Consider the following 17,617-nt stretch of genomic DNA (forward strand, 5'->3'; position numbering starts at 1 on the left):
AGCCTATATAGGCTATCCTATGAGGACCGCCAAACCACACCACTACAATCCAATATTCAGCAGCACTTGTCTGAACATAAAGCATTTTTGGCTATTTGCACTCAAAAAACCTTTTCCGTATTCTGTAGGCCTACTAATACTTTAGATTTGACCTGTGACCAATAGAACAGTATTAGACATGTTGAATCTTAGTGAAAGTGTTTGTTTGTCTGCAGTCTCCTGACTAATCAGGCTGAGTTGCACTTGTTTACACTCATCTATCTGGGACTTCTCACACTGGCCCCTCGTCTTGCAGACAGGCAGGTTACAACATACATATGTGCCAGGGCAGCAGCTTGCTACCCCTCTGTGCAAATTAATCAATATTTTGCCCCGCGGGAGGGGTCCGTGGTACCTTTCCCTGGTTGTGGTATGCTTGGATGGTTCCATGTGCTCTGTTCAGTCAGACCATTGCTGTCTATCGACCAGTCAGTCAATTCATGCAGAATAGGCACTGGACTGGCCAGTCTCCCATTAGCCACTTGACTTTACCATGAACTCCACCTATTCTATATATATTTTTGTGTGTTGATTGCACCCAAATTGGCCATTTTAATGTATAGTATTTAGATAATATTCAATAAATATAGTACCCAACATCCGATTTGGACCAAACTTCTTCCTACCAATGAGTAAGACAAACAAATTAAACCCAGCTACGGACACCCCACACCAATCAAAATTACATCAAATTTTATTTGTCACATGCGCCGAATACAACAAGTGTAGACCTTACAGTGAAATGCTTACAAGCCCTTAACCAACGATGCAGTTTTAAGAAAATACCTTAAAAAGTAAGAGATAAGAACAAGAAATAATTAAAGAGCAGCAGTGAATAACAATAGCAGGGCTATGTGTGGGGGCACCTGTGTCGAGGTAATTTAGGTAATTATCTACACGTGGGTAAGAGTTATTAAAGTGGCTATGCAAAGATAATAACAGAGAGTAGCAGCATTGTTGGGAAGGGCCCGCAAGTAAGCATTTCACTGTTAGTCTACACCTGTTGTTTACAAAGCATGTCACAAATAAATTACATTTGATTTGATTTGTTGTTCCTGCTATACCGCCTCACCATTTTATCCATTTTGCTGGTCTCTTGTGTTTATTACATATTATACAACGGGTGGGTCTAATCCTGAATACTGATTGGTTATAACCGCATTCCAGACGGTGTCTATTCCACAAGTTGCCACCGGCTAAATCTATGATGTTAAAATGCCTATTTACTCTGTTCCATCTGACTGCGCAATCCTCTGTCTCATCAACGCAGCCAGGTACTTTATAAACTCGATCTCCACTATAAAAAGCATCTTGACATTATCTCACATTTCTTTTAGAATAACATCTAGTTTTCAACAGCGGAGATTTGTATAAAACTTGCTGTCTGTCTCTCTGACATTTACAACATTGTTTCAATATTCAAATTCAATCTCCTGCTGTCCCATAGTAATGAACCTGCCGGGAGTCAGAATGAGACAGACACGCAGCGCTTCTCAGCCAGTCGAAATCATGAATCAGCTGTCATAATTTGAATGGATATATACAAAAACATATTTATTGAAAGAAGGTCAAACGAAATGCAGCTAATTTGCAGTTTTTCCAGCTTTTCAATTCTGCTACCGCACGGGAAGCGGGACCGGAGCGCCAAGTCTTGGTCCAAGACGCTTTTAAACAGAATCCAGAACATCTACTCAAATGGCTACTCAGCCTATTTGCATTGCCCCTCCGCCCCGCCCCCCTCTTTACACCGCTACTACTCTCTGTTGTTATCATCTATTTATAGTCACTTTAATAACTCTACCTACATGTACATATTACCTCAACTCACCGGTGCCCCTGCACATTGACTCTGTACCGGTACCCCCGCACATTGACTCTGTACCGGTACCCCTGCACATTGACTCTGTACCGGTACCCCTGCACATTGACTCTGTACCGGTACCCCTGCACATTGACTCTGTACCGGTACCCCTGCACATTGACTCTGTACTGGTACCCCTGCACATTGACTCTGTACCGGTACCCCTGCACATTGACTCTGTACCGGTACCCCCGCACATTGACTCTGTACCGGTACCCCCGCACATTGACTCTGTACCGGTACCCCCGCACATTGACTCTGTACCGGTACCCCTGCACATTGACTCTGTACCGGTACCCCTGCACATTGACTCTGTACCGGTACCCCTGCACATTGACTCTGTACTGGTACCCCTGCACATTGACTCTGTACCGGTACCCCGCACATTGACTCTGTACCGGTACCCCTGCACATTGACTCTGTACCAGTACCCCCGCACATTGACTCTGTACCGGTACCCCTGCACATTGACTCTGTACCGGTACCCCCGCACATTGACTCTGTACCGGTACCCCTGCACATTGACTCTGTACCGGTACCCCGCACATTGACTCTGTACCGGTGCACATTGACCCCCACATTGACTCTGTACCGGTACCCCGCACATTGACTCTGTACCGGTACCCCCGCACATTGACTCTGTACCGGTACCCCCGCACATTGACTCTGTACCGGTACCCCCGCACATTGACTCTGTACCGGTACCCCCGCACATTGACTCTGTACCAGTACCCCCGCACATTGACTCTGTACCGGTACCCCCGCACATTGACTCTGTACCGGTACCCCTGCACATTGACTCTGTACCGGTACCCCTGCACATTGACTCTGTACTGGTACCCCTGCACATTGACTCTGTACCGGTACCCCCGCACATTGACTCTGTACCGGTACCCCCCCTGTGTATAGTCTCGCTATTATTGTTTTACTGCTGCGCTTTAATTACTTGTTACCTTTATCTCTTATTCTTGTCTGTATTTTTTAAAACTTCATTGTTGGTTGGGGGCTCGTAAGTAAGCATTTCACTGTTGTAATCGGCGCACGTGACTAATAAGATTTGATTTGAGTTTGAAGTGATTTTGTTACTGTAGCTGTGTTGTTGGCTAGCTCCTCTGAACAACAGTGTCCTGACAAGTGAGCACATTTTCTATGCCAGGCAAAATTGCACCTCATTAGCTCATTGTTATGGATCTATCCAAATAAATGTCTCTAGAAAAAAGCTTTAACAAATGCAAATGCAGCTACTTTGCTGTTATTCTGGCTACACTTTTTGACGTGACTGTAAGTTAGGCATAGTTGGCTAGCAAGCAAGGGATAAGAACGTTGCCAGGCAGCATGGCAATGGAACATTTAGAGCTAACGACTGGATCACGTCCATTGATACAGAACAAAAAGACTGAACGACTTGGTCGCGTCCATAGACAGAACAAAAAGACTGAACCACTTGGTTGAGTCCATAGATACAGAACAAAAAGACTGAACCACTTGGTCGCGTCCATAGACACAGAACAAAAAGACTGAACCACTTGGTTGAGTCCATAGATACAGAACAAAAAGACTGAACCACTTGGTCGCGTCCATAGATACAGAACAAAAAGACTGAACCACTTGGTCGCGTCCATTGATACGTCCATTTAATGAAAATATGTCAATCATTATTGTAATATGTTGGTAACCCGTTGTATAAAAGTGATAATCCCCTCGAAGCCGGTGTTTAGAGGATATATTGGCACAGTTTTCCAGCCCTCTAACAACACGCATGCCAATATATCCTCCAAACATTAGCACTCAAGAGTGCAACATTTCCTTTGCAGCTTTGGGTCGAAAACCAATACATTTGGCACATGATGAAAGTAAATTGTGTGATCGTCCTCACAATTCAAGTCTTCACAATTCAAATTAATAGACAATTAGTATGCAATTAGTAGGCATTGCCTACTCATAATTAGTTTAAATCACATGATGTACACCGATGATTTCATTAGAAATACGTATGTTCCTCTATCTAACACAGAAACGTGCAATTTTCACATAAACTAAAAAAAAAGAAACGTCCCTTTTTCAGGACCCTGTCTTTCAAAGATAATTCGTAAAAATCCAAATAACTTCACAGATCTTCATAGTAAAGGGTTTTAACACTGTTTCCCATGCTTGTTCAATGAACCATAAACAATTAATGAACATGCACCTGTGGAACGGTCGTTAAGACACTAACAGCTTACAGACGGTAGGCAATTAAGGTCACAGTTATGAAAACTTAGGACACTAAAGAGGGTTAGGGTTAGGGTTCTGACATGGCCAGCGAAGAGCCCAGATCTCAATCCCATTGAGCATGTCTGTGACCTGTTGGGGGCTGGTGAGGGCTAGGGCCATTCCCCCCAGAAATGTCCGGGAACTTGCAGGTGCCTTGGTGGAAGAGTGGGGTAACATCTCACAGCAAGAACTGGCAAATCTGGTGCAGTCCACGAGGAGATGCACGACAGTACTTAATGCAGCTGGTGGCCACACCAGATACTAACTATTACTTTTGATTTTGACCCCCCCTTTTTTCAAGGACACATTATTTAATTTCTGTTAGTCACATGTCTATGGAACTTGTTCAGTTTATGTCTCAGTTGTTGAATCTTGTTATGTTCATACAAATATTTACACATGTTAAGTTTGCTGAAAATAAATGCAGTTGACAGTGAGAGGACTTTTAAAAAATGTTTATGTTGGTTATGTTGATGTTGACGTTGGAGTTGCGTTGGAGATAATGAATATGAAGTTGAAAAATATTTGACAGTTTCCTTTAATCTGTGTCCAAGAAACGTCCCCTTTGTGTATGTTTTTTCCCATCATAAAAGGTCTGGATTAGTTACTGTTAGACTATTCCTGGTGGACAAGCAAACCATTGGGCTACAGCAGTTAATGGTTTCCATGTGATGGTCTTTAATGGTAAAAGTCCCAACACACACTGTATAGTGTTTTATAATGGTAATGGTATTGGGTTGGGTTTAATGGTAAATATCAAAATATATACTGTATAGCTGATATAGCTGATTCATGATATATATTTTAGTTGAAAAACACAATACTGCCATGCAATGTATTGTTTTGTTAGGGTAGTCCCTAGCCCATTTCTCCATCAAAGTTTTGGGCTTGTAGGAAAAGTCAAAGTGATAGCCCTCTCAGTGAGCCGCCACTGTTGGACCATTCAACGGGAGTTGGGTTGAAGTATTAGGTTGCTAAGAGACGGACAAAGTGAATTGCTTTCATGGAGGACTGACTTGACTTGTGAGGATGACCACACAGTTTATTTTCAATATGAGCAAAATCTATTGGTTTTCTACCCAAAGTAGCACACTAAAATGGATAATAGAGTGTGATGGTATAGCAGGAACAGGGGCATCCAGTGGTCAAAATCGGGTACTTCCACACTTCTTTATGGTAACTTCAATGACTAATCTCTGAACAGGGCAAAAAAAACATCACCAGATTCACAGGGAATATATTACATAGTATGAAGAAGCAATGCTCCAAGTCACAGCTTTATTTTATACTCTATGTCAAACATAGAGAGCTGATACTGTATACTGGTGGTTGGGGTGGGATTGGCGTGGGGTGTGGAGGGTCCGTTGGTGGTTTTTGACAAAAAATGTCTTACTCTTTGGTAGGAAGATGTTTGGTACACATCTGATGTTGGGTAATATATTTATTGAATAGGGTCTGAATCCTATAAATTAAAATGGTAAATTTGGGTGTAATTAATTAGCTTAAATTGAAACAAAAGTATGTTTCAGGAATGCCAATCTTACCTGTTTCCAACTACAGAAACAATTTCAGAACCATAATATATAATAATAATAATAATATATGCCATTTAGCAGACGCTTTTATCCAAAGCGACTTACAGTCATGTGTGCATACATTCTACGTATGGGTGGTCCCGGGGATCGAACCCACTACCCTGGCGTTACAAGCGCCATGCTCTACCAACTGAGCTACAGAAGGACCATCTGAGATGGTGGGTGTCATGGCTTTCTGAAATGACATGGAACGACTCAGAAGGCAAGAAAAGCAAGAGAAAGTAAGAAAGTAATGGAAGGGGGCAGAAAAAAAAGCAAGAGAGAGAGAGACGAAAGGAAGGAGGCCAGAGCAGTGAGAGAAGGAGAGGGGGAGGGGGTATGTACACCGGAGACGTTTCTAAATTGGTCTTAATTTCAGTGATTCAGCTGGCATAGCTCAGAGTACCGTGTCAGTGTCAGCCAAGCCAGCCCGCCAGCCCAGCTCTACTGAGCGTGTTCAGTGCACACTGCACTCCTTCCCTTGCTTTTACGGCCCGGAGGCTAGTTTACACTTAGCATTCAGCTGAACAGGTGCCTCGAGGACAGCACATCAACCAACCATCCGTCCTCTCCAGTAATATGGGTCAGATCATTTGACCTGTTTGGGCTAGAAGCAAGCCGTTTTCTCTGTAGTAATGGTGCAACCATGATGCTAACGAATATGCACTCTTGTTTTTCTCTAGGGACTCGGAAACAATGGTACAGCGAAGCCTTATGATTACAACAATTATTATCTGGAATAATTTTTTCTAGGCTCATCGTGCTCCCAAAGTACATCTCCTGGTGGCACAGCAAAATATTTAGTCGCATTATAGAGTCCTGCCTGCAACACCCTCTTTTGTTGGCCCTTGGTCAGGGAGTTTCTTTTCTGAAGGGCCCTTGAGGACCGGTTCACTTGGTTTAGTGAGGGGTCAGAGGTTGATGAATGGTGGTGGTAGGGCCACACTGGTCAGTGATACTGGTATCATCACAGCCCTAGTTTCTAAGCATATGCAGTAACATTTTTCAATGTAACAAAACCACGAGGCCTTAAAGCTTGAAGCTGGTCTTCAGTCTTGTCCTCTTCTGTGTGTCCCAATGGGAAGTGACATAGTCCTGATTAACTCCAGTACAGTGAGGAGTTAGCTGAATACTAGCCAGGCTCCTGCCATTTTGCAGGCAGCACAGCACACCACGTCTGCTTCCCAAATGACCCCCTATTCCTTATGTAGTGAACTACTAGGGCTCTGGTCAAAAGTAGTGCACTATATAGGGAATAGGCTACCATTAGGAACTCAACTCACTCTTGGAACAAATTAGCCTTAGCTTCCCTCACCTGCTCACTGTGCAGAAATGCCAAACGAGTACATTGATGAAGACCGGGGGCCCACATGACAGCATCACGTACAGGCTTTGGTTGGGATAGTGTCATGCAAGCCTTCAAAGACTTCCAATTCTCCAAATGGCTCACTGGCAGCAGCACAGCATGGGGAGAATGCTGCGTAGGGGTTGGGAATTCATTTGAAAGCTTGAAACAGAGTGAATCAATTGCTGGATTCTTCACTTTTAACCCCATCCTAGCTTGGTTGGGGCTGTTCTGAAGGAAATAGATTTTTTTTCTTTTCCTTTTTTTTTACCTTTACTAGGCAAGTCAGTTATGAACAAATTATTATTTTCAATGACGGCCTAGGAACAGTGGGTTAACTGCCTGTTCAGGGGCAGAATGACAGATTTGTACCTTCTCAGCTCGGGGATTCGAACTTGCAACCTTTCGGTAACTAGTCCAACGCTCTAACCACTAGGCTACCCTGCCGCCCGCTACCCTTGCCATACTTTCTAAGGGCTTCAATCTTACTGTAACTTGGTTTACTTGCTTGCATGACTAAAATGATTTTACAGTATCTCAAGTAGAGGTCGACCGATTATGCTTTTTCATCACCGATACCGATTATTGGAGGACCAAAAAAGCCCGATACCGATTCATCGGCCGTTTTTTAAAATGTATTAAAATGTATTTGTAATAATATATATATAATAATAATATATGCCATTTAGCAGACGCTTTTATCCAAAGCGACTTACAGTCACGTGTGCATACATTCTACGTATGGGTGGTCCCGGGAATCAAACCCACTACCCTGGCGTTACAAGCGCCATGCTCTACCAACTGAGCTACAGAAGGACCACATAATGACAATTACAACAACACTGAATGAACACGTATTTTAACATACATCAATAAAATCAATTTAGCCTCAAATAAATAATGAAACATGTTCAATTTGGTTTAAATAATGCAAAAACAAAGTGTTGGAGAAGAAAGTAAAAGTGCAATATGTGCCATGTAAAAAAGCTACCGTTTAAGTTCCTTGCTCAGAACATGAGAACATATGAAAGCTGGTGGTTCCATTTAACATGAGTCTTAAATATTCCCAGGTAAGAAGTTTTAGGTTGTAGTTATTATAGGAATTATAGGACTATTTATCTCTATACCATTTGTATTTCATATACCTTTGACTATTGGATTTTCTGATAGGCACTTTAGTATTGCCATTGTAACAGTATAGCTTCCTCCCCTCGCTCCTACCTGGGCTCGAACCAGGAACACATCGACAACAGCCACCCTCGAAGCAGCGTTACCCATCTCAGAGCGAGTGACGTCACCGATTGAAACGCTATTAGTGTGCACCCCGCTAACTAGCTAGCCATTTCACATCGGTTACACCAGCCTCATCTCGGGAGTTGATAGGCTTGAAGTCATAAACAGCGCAATGCTTGAAGCACAGGGAAGAGCTGCTGGCAAAACGCACAAACGTGCTGTTTGAATGAATGCTTACGAGCCTGCTGGTGCCTACCATCGCTCAGTCAGACTGCTCTGTCAAATCATAGACTTAATTATAACATAACACAAAGAAATATGAGCCTTTGGCCATTAAAATGGTCGATTCCGGAAACTATCAATTCGAAAACAAAACGTTTATTCTTTCAGTGAAATACTGAACCGTTCCGTATTTTATCTAACGGATGGCATCCCTAAGACTAAATATTGCTATTACATTGTACCACCTTCAATGTTATGTCATAATTATGTACAATTCTGGCAAATTCATTACGGCCTTTGTTAGGAATAAATGGACTTCACACTTGCACGGATCGCAAGAGGAGTGACACAATTTCCCTAATTATAAGAAATTCATGTTAGCAGGCAATATTAACTAAATATGCAAGTTTAAAAATATATACTCGTGTATTGATTTTAAAGAAAGGCATTGATGTTTATGGTTAGGTACATTGGTGCAACGACAGTGCTTTTTTCGCAAATGCGCTCACCCGTTTTTCGCAAATCATCACCCGTTTGGCGAAGTAGGCTGTGATTCAATGAGAAATTAATAGACACCGCATCGATTATATGAAACGCAGGACACTCTAGGTAAACTAGTAATATCATCAACCATGTGTAGTTAACTAGTGATTATGTTAAGATTGATTGTTTTTTATAAGATAAGTTTAATGCTAGCTAGCAACTTACCTTGGCTTCTTGCTGCCCTCGCGTAAAATCTAATCAAATCAAATGTATTTATATAGCCCTTCGTACATCAGCTGATATCTCAAAGTGCTGTACAGAAACCCAGCCTAAAACCCCAAACAGCAAGCAATGCAGGTGTAGAAGCACGGTCGCTAGGAAAAACTCCCTAGAAAGGCCAAAACCTAGGAAGAAACCTAGAGAGGAACCAGGCTATGTGGGGTGGCCAGTCCTCTTCTGGCTGTGCTGGGTGGAGATTATAACAGAACATGGCCAAGATGTTCAAATATTCATAAATGACCAGCATGGTCGAATAATAATAACAGGTAGTCAGTCTGCCAGGCAGGCTCCTCGTGGAGTGCAATGTAAGGCAGGTGGTTAGAGCGTTGGACTAGTAACCAGGTTGCAAAAATGAATCCCCGAGCTGACAAGGTAAAAATCTGTCGATCTGCCCCTGAACAAGGCAGTTAACCCACTGTTCTTAGGCCGTCATTGAAAATAAGAATGTGTTCTTAACTGATTTTCCTACTTAAATAAAGGTGTAAAAAAAACAAAAAGCAATATAACATTTAAAATATATATATTTAAAAATTGGCAAATCGGTGTCCAAAAATACCGATTACCGATTGTTATGAAAACTGAAAATCGGCCCTAATTAATCGGCCATTCAGATTAATCGGTCGACCTCTAATCTCAAGCCATAAGAGTCTTACGATGTCTTGTTATCCAGACACAGTATTGGGACGCCTAGTATTTAGGAACACTTTGAACTCCAGCAGCCTGCTGAAAGACCAGGCTGGTTTCATAGGTTATATATTCTGTCTGTGATTTAATGGATCTTTATGAAGGAGGCTGCTGGATCGATGATGAACATGGAGAAACATTGGCAGGGATTCAGAATTATGATAGACAATCACGTATCTGTGGCAGGGTGATTGAATGTCACCAAATTGAACAGGTACAAACGCATCTGCCTTAGCAGAGATAAAATAGAGCGCTTGTGACTAGAGGCTAGGAGCTCGTCTCTCCCTCCCTCTCCAGATTTTTATTTTCGTTTATTGGTTTATTGAACAAATAGCTGTGCAAAAACAAAAGCTCAGCTGAAAGAAATTAGAATGAAAAATGGAATTGGATGTTCTTCTATCTCCATCCCCTAACAAACACAGCTGATTAATCAAATGTCATTCTAAACTGAAGAGCATGATTAGGTGATTATTGGAGTCAGGTGTGTTAGCTGGGGCAAAACTGTGACACCAATCAGAGGACTGGAGTTGCCCACCCCTGTATCTAGTGCTATAAGAGAGGGTTTCTCTGCAGATGTTCTTGCCAAGTAACTTTATCACCTCCAATCTTATCTCAGTGCACCTCTCAGCCTGTGAGGTTGCATCATTTTCATTGTACACCTATATGAATTTAGTTAAGCTCCCAATATCATCTTAAATTGTGGAAGGAGGATGACAGACAAGTTAGTCTTATTCAATCAGAACAACGAGTCGTCAGTCTGTCATCTGTCAGTCAATTTGATAGTGTCGTCTCTATCATGGAATGTAGACGAACCAGAAGCAGCCACCGTTCCAATGTTCTCTCTCCTCGCCAAAAACTCTACCGGTAAACCCAGGAATGTATAGCCAGCCATTTCTCAGAGAGGTTGGAAAAGCTTTTAATTGATTGATGATGCAAAAGCAGAAAGTGGTCTGGTCACTCACAATTACCTCTTATCCTCCATCCCAATCCATCTGTCCGTTGTCCCTGTGAGTCCAAATGGCCAAATCAGCTTTTAATGATGTGGCTAAATGTATTTTGACCTTAATGGCCTCAATGTACAGCCAGACATTCAGCTTCATTATAACAAACCTTAATGAGACCCATCTGAGGAGTGTTGTTAGTCATCATGCACATTTCTAACTCTACTGTTTTGTTGCTGTTGATGCAGTTTTCAGTAAGTTGGTGCTCTGAAGTTTCATGTCCCTCTTTGCCAAAACATCTGTCATTTCCCTTGGATTTGATTACAAACATGCATATTTATGAGTGTTTTCTAAGAAGAGAGTATAATATTGTATAAAAATGTGTGTCCCAGTTACATTTAAAAATAAACTTTTTAATACATCTCTCACTGTTAATATGTGATAAGTAAGATGTATTTATTTGTGTGTGTGTGTGTTGTAGAAATGTGAGTTTAACATGGATAATCTGAGCAAGCCGGAGCTCCTGACCCTGCTCAGCATCATGGAGGGGGAGCTGGAGGCCCGGGACCTGGTCATAGAAGCCCTGAGGGTGAGTCTGGATCTCTCACCACTCACCACTCACTCTCTCACTCTCTCACACACTCACTCACTCACACACACACACACACACACACACACACACACACACACACACACACACACACACACACACACACACACACACACACACACACACACACACACACACACACACACACACACACACACACACACACACACACACACACACACACACACACACACACACACACACACACACACACACACACACACACACACACACACACACACACACACACACACACACACACACACACACACACACACACACACACACACACACACACACACACACACACACACACACACACACACACACACACACACACACACACACACACACACACACACACACACACACACACACACACACACACACACACACACACACACACTTGTATTCAGCATCTACTACAGTGTTTACTTGTGTGAGATATGGATGATAGTTGTGTACACATATTCTTGTCTTGGCCTCTGTTTTCTGTGTTTTGAACTACGTGGCTCTAACACAGTTCTGTCATGTTTATAGTAGAAATGGTATTGTGGCCGTGTGGCATTACTCAGACAGGGCTTGTGGCTCAGTGAGCTGTTTCATCCCACTGTAGTAAACATGTAATGAGTGTTGAAGTAAGCAGACCTGCAGGTGTGCTACTCACTACTTTCTCAACGTGGATGAGATTTCAGATCATGGCATGTAGATAATGTGGACAAGGTTATGTGAACAGATGAGGTTTTACATTATGGAAGACAATGTTACTGTATGTGGAGGAATGAGGTTATGTGAACAGATGAGGTTTTACATTATGGGTGACAAGGCTACTGTATGTGGATGGATCAAATCAAATCAAATGTATTTATATAGCCCTTCGTACATCAGCTGATATATCAAAGTGCTGTACAGAAACCCAGCCTAAAACCCCAAACAGCAAGCGATGCAGGTGTAGAAGCATGGTGGCTAGGAAAAACTCCCTAGAAAGGCCAAAACCTAGGAAGAAACCTAGAGAGGAACCAGGCAATGTGGGGTGACCAGTCCTCTTCTGGCTGTGCCCGGTGGAGATTATAACAGAACATGGCCAAGATGTTCAAATGTTCATAAATGACCAGCATGGTCCAATAATAATAAGGCAGAACAGTTGAAACTGGAGCAGCAGCACGGCCAGGTGGACTGGGGACAGCAAGGAGTCATCATGTCAGGTAGTCCTGAGGCATGGTCCTAGGGCGCCAACCCAGACAGGATGATCACATCAGTGACTCAACCCACTCAGGAGACGCACCCCTCCCAGGAACGGTATGAGAGAGCCCCAGTAAGCCAGTGACTCAGCCCCTGTAATAGGCAGAGAATCCCAGTGGAAAGAGGGGAACCGGCCAGGCAGAAACAGCAAGGGCGGTTCGTTGCTCCAGAGCCTTTCCGTTCACCTTCCCACTCCTGGGCCAGACTACACTCAATCATATGACCCACTGAAGAGATGAGTCTTCAGTAAAGACTTAAAGGTTGAGACCGAGTATGTGTCTCTGACATGGGTAGGCAGACCGTTCCATAAAAATGGAGCTCTATAGGAGAAAGCCCTGCCTCCAGATGTTTGCTTAGAAATTCTAGGGACAATTAGGAGGCCTGCGTCTTGTGACCGTAGCGTACGTGTAGGTATGTACAGCAGGACCAAATCAGAGAGATAGGTAGGAGCAAGCCCATTTAATGCTTTGTAGGTTAGCAGTAAAACCTTGAAATCGGCCCTTGCTTTGACAGGAAGCCAGTGTAGGGAAGCTAGCACTGGAGTAATATGATCAAATTTTTTGGTTCTCGTCAGGAGTCTAGCAGCTGTATTTAGCACTAACTGAAGTTTATTTAGTGCTTTATCCAGGTAGCCGGAAAGTAGAGCATTGCAGTAGTCTAACCTAGAAGTGACAAAAGCATGGATTAATTTTTCTGCATCATTTTTGGACAGAAAGTTTCTGATTTTTGCAATGTTACATAGATGGAAAAAAGCTGTCCTTGAAATGGTCTTGATATGTTCTTCAAAAGAGAGATCAGGGTCCAGAGTAACGGATGAGGGATGAGGTTATGTGAACAGTTGCGATCGATGATGTGGTTAAAGTGAAGCCAGTTTGCATTGAGGTTACTAGCTGTCCTCGGGGCTAAGTAGCAAGTTATTTCTGAAACAACCTTTCAAGACTGTCTCTCTCTCTCTCTCTCTCTCTCTCTCTCTCTCTCTCTCTCTCTCTCTCTCTCTCTCTCGCTCTCGCTCTGGCTCTCTCTCTGGCTCTTGCTCTCTCTTTCTCTCTCTCTCTCTCTCTCTCTCTCTCTCTCTCTCTCTCTCTCTCTCTCTCTCTCTCTCTCTCTCGCTCGCTCGCTCCGTCTCTCCTCTCTCCCTCTCTCTCTCACACTCTCGCTCTCTCTCTCGATCTCTCTCGCTCTCTCCCGCTCTCGCTCACTCTCTCTTTCCTCCTCCCCCCCTCTCTCTTTCCTGCTCTCGCTGTCTTTTCCTCTCTCTCTCCCCTCTCTCACCCTCTCTCTCTCTTTCTCTCTCTCTCTCTCTCTCTCTCTCTGGCTCTCTCTCTGGCTCTTGCTCTCTCTCTCTCTCTCTCTCTCTCTCTCTCTCTCTCTCTCTCTCTCTCTCTCGCTCGCTCTCTTGCTCAGTCTCTCCTCTCTCCCTCTCTCTCTCACACTCTCGCTCGCTCTCTCTCGATCTCTCTCGCTCTCTCCCGCTCTCTCTCACTCTCTCTTTCCTCCTCCCCCCCTCTCTCTCCTCCTCTCGCTGTCTTTTCCTCTCTCTCTCCCCTCTCTCACCCTCTCTCTCACCCTCTTTCTTTCTTTTTCTTTCTTTCTTTCTTTCTTTCTTTCTTTCTTTCTTTCTTTCTTTCTTTAACATTTAACATTTAAGTCATTTAGCAGACGCTCTTATCCAGAGCGACTTCTTTCTTTCTTTCTCTCTCTCTCTCTCTCTCTCTCTCTCTCTCTCTCTCTCTCTCTCTCTCTCTCTCTCTCTCTCTCTCTCTCTCTCTCTCTCTCTCTCTCTCTCTCGCGCGCTCTCTCTCGCTCTCTCTCTCGCTCTCTCTCTCGCTCTCTCACCCCAACTCGCTGTCTTTTCCTCTCTCTCTCCCCTCTCTCCCACTCTCTCTCCCTCTCTCTCTCTATTTCTCTCCCCATCTCTCTCAATCTATATCCCCTCTCTTTCCCTCTCCCTCTCTCTCACCCTCTTTCTCTCTTTCTTTCTTTCTCTCTCTCTCTCTCTCTCTCTCTCTGCTGTATTTAGGTCAGAATCAGCATCGGCGTGTTTTGCCTAGTGTTCCACTTTCAGCTGTCTTGTGCTCTTAAACTTTTTAATAGGTTTCTTAATGTGGGATAGTTGAATAGTTCTGAGACCAGGGCTGTAGACAGGATCAATCTCTCTGTTTTCTCTTAGCTTCTGGAACATTACACTGAAATCTGCTCATTGTTCTCTATTCTCTAAAAATGTGCTTGTAGATATTGACGTTTTTCTTTGATGTAGTCCGTTTTGTCCTTATCGATCTGACTGGCATTGAACAGTGTTTTCTGTTCTTCTTCTCATTGCTCCTTGCTTCTCCTTGCTTGGCCTTAGAGCAGGGATCATCAACTAGATTCAGCTGTGGGTCAATTTTTTATTGAGCAGATGGTCGGGGGGCCAGAACATAATGGAAAAATATTTTTTTTGCCAACTGCCAATTGACCACAAGAAGCCTAAACAGATATAATATTTGACTAAAACATCATAATTTCAAACCTTGATTACATTTGGGAATATTGTCCTGCGTAGGGTGTCGTCTTTCGGGGTGTCCTGTCTCTGTGGTCATTCAAAATCCCATGGCGCTTATTGTAGGAGTAGGGGTGTTCACCCCGGGGGTGCTGGCTAAATTCACAATTTGGCCACATTCCATCATGGCCATCTAATCATCCCCCCTCATTCCTAATGGGCATATATCACTCCGCACCTCTCCACCTGATAGCTGATGTGTGGTGAGTGTTCTGGCACAGAAATGGTCTCTGTGCATCACTGAGTTGGGTGCAGCTCATTGGTGGTGGATCAGCTGAGTTTCTCTCTAAAGTGCTTTGAGTGAGTCAGTTGGTAGAAAAGTGCTAAATAAATCCAATCAATTATTATACACTTGTATTATTTGTGTACAATCACACATCTCTCTATAATGCTGGTGAATACTTGGGAACAGATTTCCTGGTGTTTTGACAGTCTTTTATAACCAACAATTACATGTTGATTTGGTCAGAAAACTTGGGGGGCCAAGTTTCCGCCCACGGGCCGCCAGTTGGGAAGCCCTGCCTTAGAGGCTGTGTAGCTGTGCTTAGTTTGGATCTACATTATACTACACCAATCTCTCATTCCCTCTGTTTCTCTTCCTATCCCTTTCATTCATTCATTCTCTCTCTCTCTCTCTCTCTCTCTCTCTCTCTCTCTCTCTCTCTCTCTCTCTCTCTCTCTCTCTCTCTCTCTCTCTCTCTCTCTCTCTCTCTCTCTCTCTCTCTCTCTTCTCTCTCTCTCTCTCTCTCTCTCTCTCTCTCTCTCTCTCTCTCTCTCTCTCTCTCTCTCTCTCTCCCTCTCAATTCAATTCAAGGGGCTTTATTGGCATGGGAAACATATGTTAACATTGCCAAAGCAAGTGAGGTAGATAATATACAAAAGTGAAAAAAAACAATCAAATTTAACAGTAAACATTACACGTACAGAAGTTTCAAACAATAAAGACATTACAAAAGTAATATTATATATATATACAGTGTTGTAACAATGTACACATTGTTAAAGTACACAAGGGAAAATAAATAAGCATAAATATGGGTTGTATTTACAATGGTGTTTGTTCTTCACTGGTTGCCCTTTTCTTGTGGCAACAGGTCACATATCTTGCTGCTGTGATGGCACAATGTGGAATTTCACCCAGTAGATATGGGAGTTTATCAAAATTGGATTTGTTTTCGAATTCATTGTGGATCTGTGTAATCTGAGTGAAATATGTCTCTCTAATATGGTCATACATTGGGCAGGAGGTTAGGAAGTGCAGCTCAGTTTCCACCTCCTTTTGTGGGCAGTGAGCACATAGCCTGTCTTCTCTTGAGAGCCAGGTCTGCCTACGGCGGCCTTTCTCATAGCAAGGCTATGCTCACTAAGTCTGTACATAGAGCTTTCCTTAAGTTTGGGTCAGTCACAGTGGTCAGGTATTCTGCCACTGTGTACTCTCTGTTTAGGGCCAAATAGCATTCTAGTTTGCTAGCATTCTAGTTAGTTTTTTTTGTTAATTCTTTCCAATGTGTCAAGTAATTATCTTTTTGTTTTCTCATGATTTGGTTGGGTCTAATTGTGCTGCTGTCCTGGGGCTCTGTGGGGTGTGTTTGTGTTTGTGAACAGAGCCCCAGGACCAGCTTGCTTAGGGGACTCTTCTCCAGGTTCATCTCTCTGTGGGTGATGGCTTTGTTATGGAAGGTTTGGGAATCGCTTCCTTTTAGGTGGTTGTAGAATTTAACGGCTCTTTTCTGGATTTTGATAATTAGTGGGTATCGGCCTAATTCTGCTCTGAATGCATTATTTGGTGTTCTACGTTGTACACTGATAATATTTTTGCAGAATTCTGCATGCAGAGTCTCAATTTGGTGTTTGTCCCATTTTGTAAAGTCTTGGTTGGTGAGCGGACCCCAGACCTCCCAACCATAAAGGGCAATGACTGATTCAAGTATTTTTAGCCAGATCCTAATTGGTATGTTGAAATGTATGTTCCTTTTGATGGCATAGAATGCCCTTCTTACCTTGTCTCTCAGATCGTTCACAGCTTTGTGGAAGTTACCTGTGGTGCTGATGTTTAAGCCAAGGTATGTATCGTTTTGTTGTGTGTTCTAGGGCAACAGTGTCTAGATGGAATTTGTATTTGTGGTCCTGGCAACTGGACCTTTTTTGGAACACCATTATTTTGGTCTTACTGAGATTTACTGTCAGGGCCCAGGTCTGATAGAATCTGTGCAGAAGATCTAGGTGCTGCTGTAGGCCCTCCTTGGTTGGTGACAGAAGCACCAGATCATCAGCAAACAGTAGACATTTGACTTCGGATTCTAGTAGGGTGA

General features: G+C 43.2%; 1 protein-coding gene across 25 annotated transcripts in view; it reads left to right on the forward strand.

Moving 5' to 3' along the window:
- The window catches only part of LOC118395944 (cortactin-binding protein 2-like), a 121,341-nt gene that overhangs the window by 1,177 nt on the left and 102,547 nt on the right, over positions 1-17,617 (forward strand). For all 25 annotated transcript variants that reach the window (XM_052466240.1, XM_052466251.1, XM_052466243.1 and 22 more), the window contains exon 2: positions 11,396-11,503. In XM_052466240.1, coding sequence (XP_052322200.1) covers positions 11,396-11,503 — 108 coding nt within the window. The remainder of the gene's footprint in view (positions 1-11,395; positions 11,504-17,617) is intronic.

Source organism: Oncorhynchus keta, chromosome 17 (assembly GCF_023373465.1).
Source record: "Oncorhynchus keta strain PuntledgeMale-10-30-2019 chromosome 17, Oket_V2, whole genome shotgun sequence".
Taxonomy (NCBI): domain Eukaryota; kingdom Metazoa; phylum Chordata; class Actinopteri; order Salmoniformes; family Salmonidae; genus Oncorhynchus; species Oncorhynchus keta.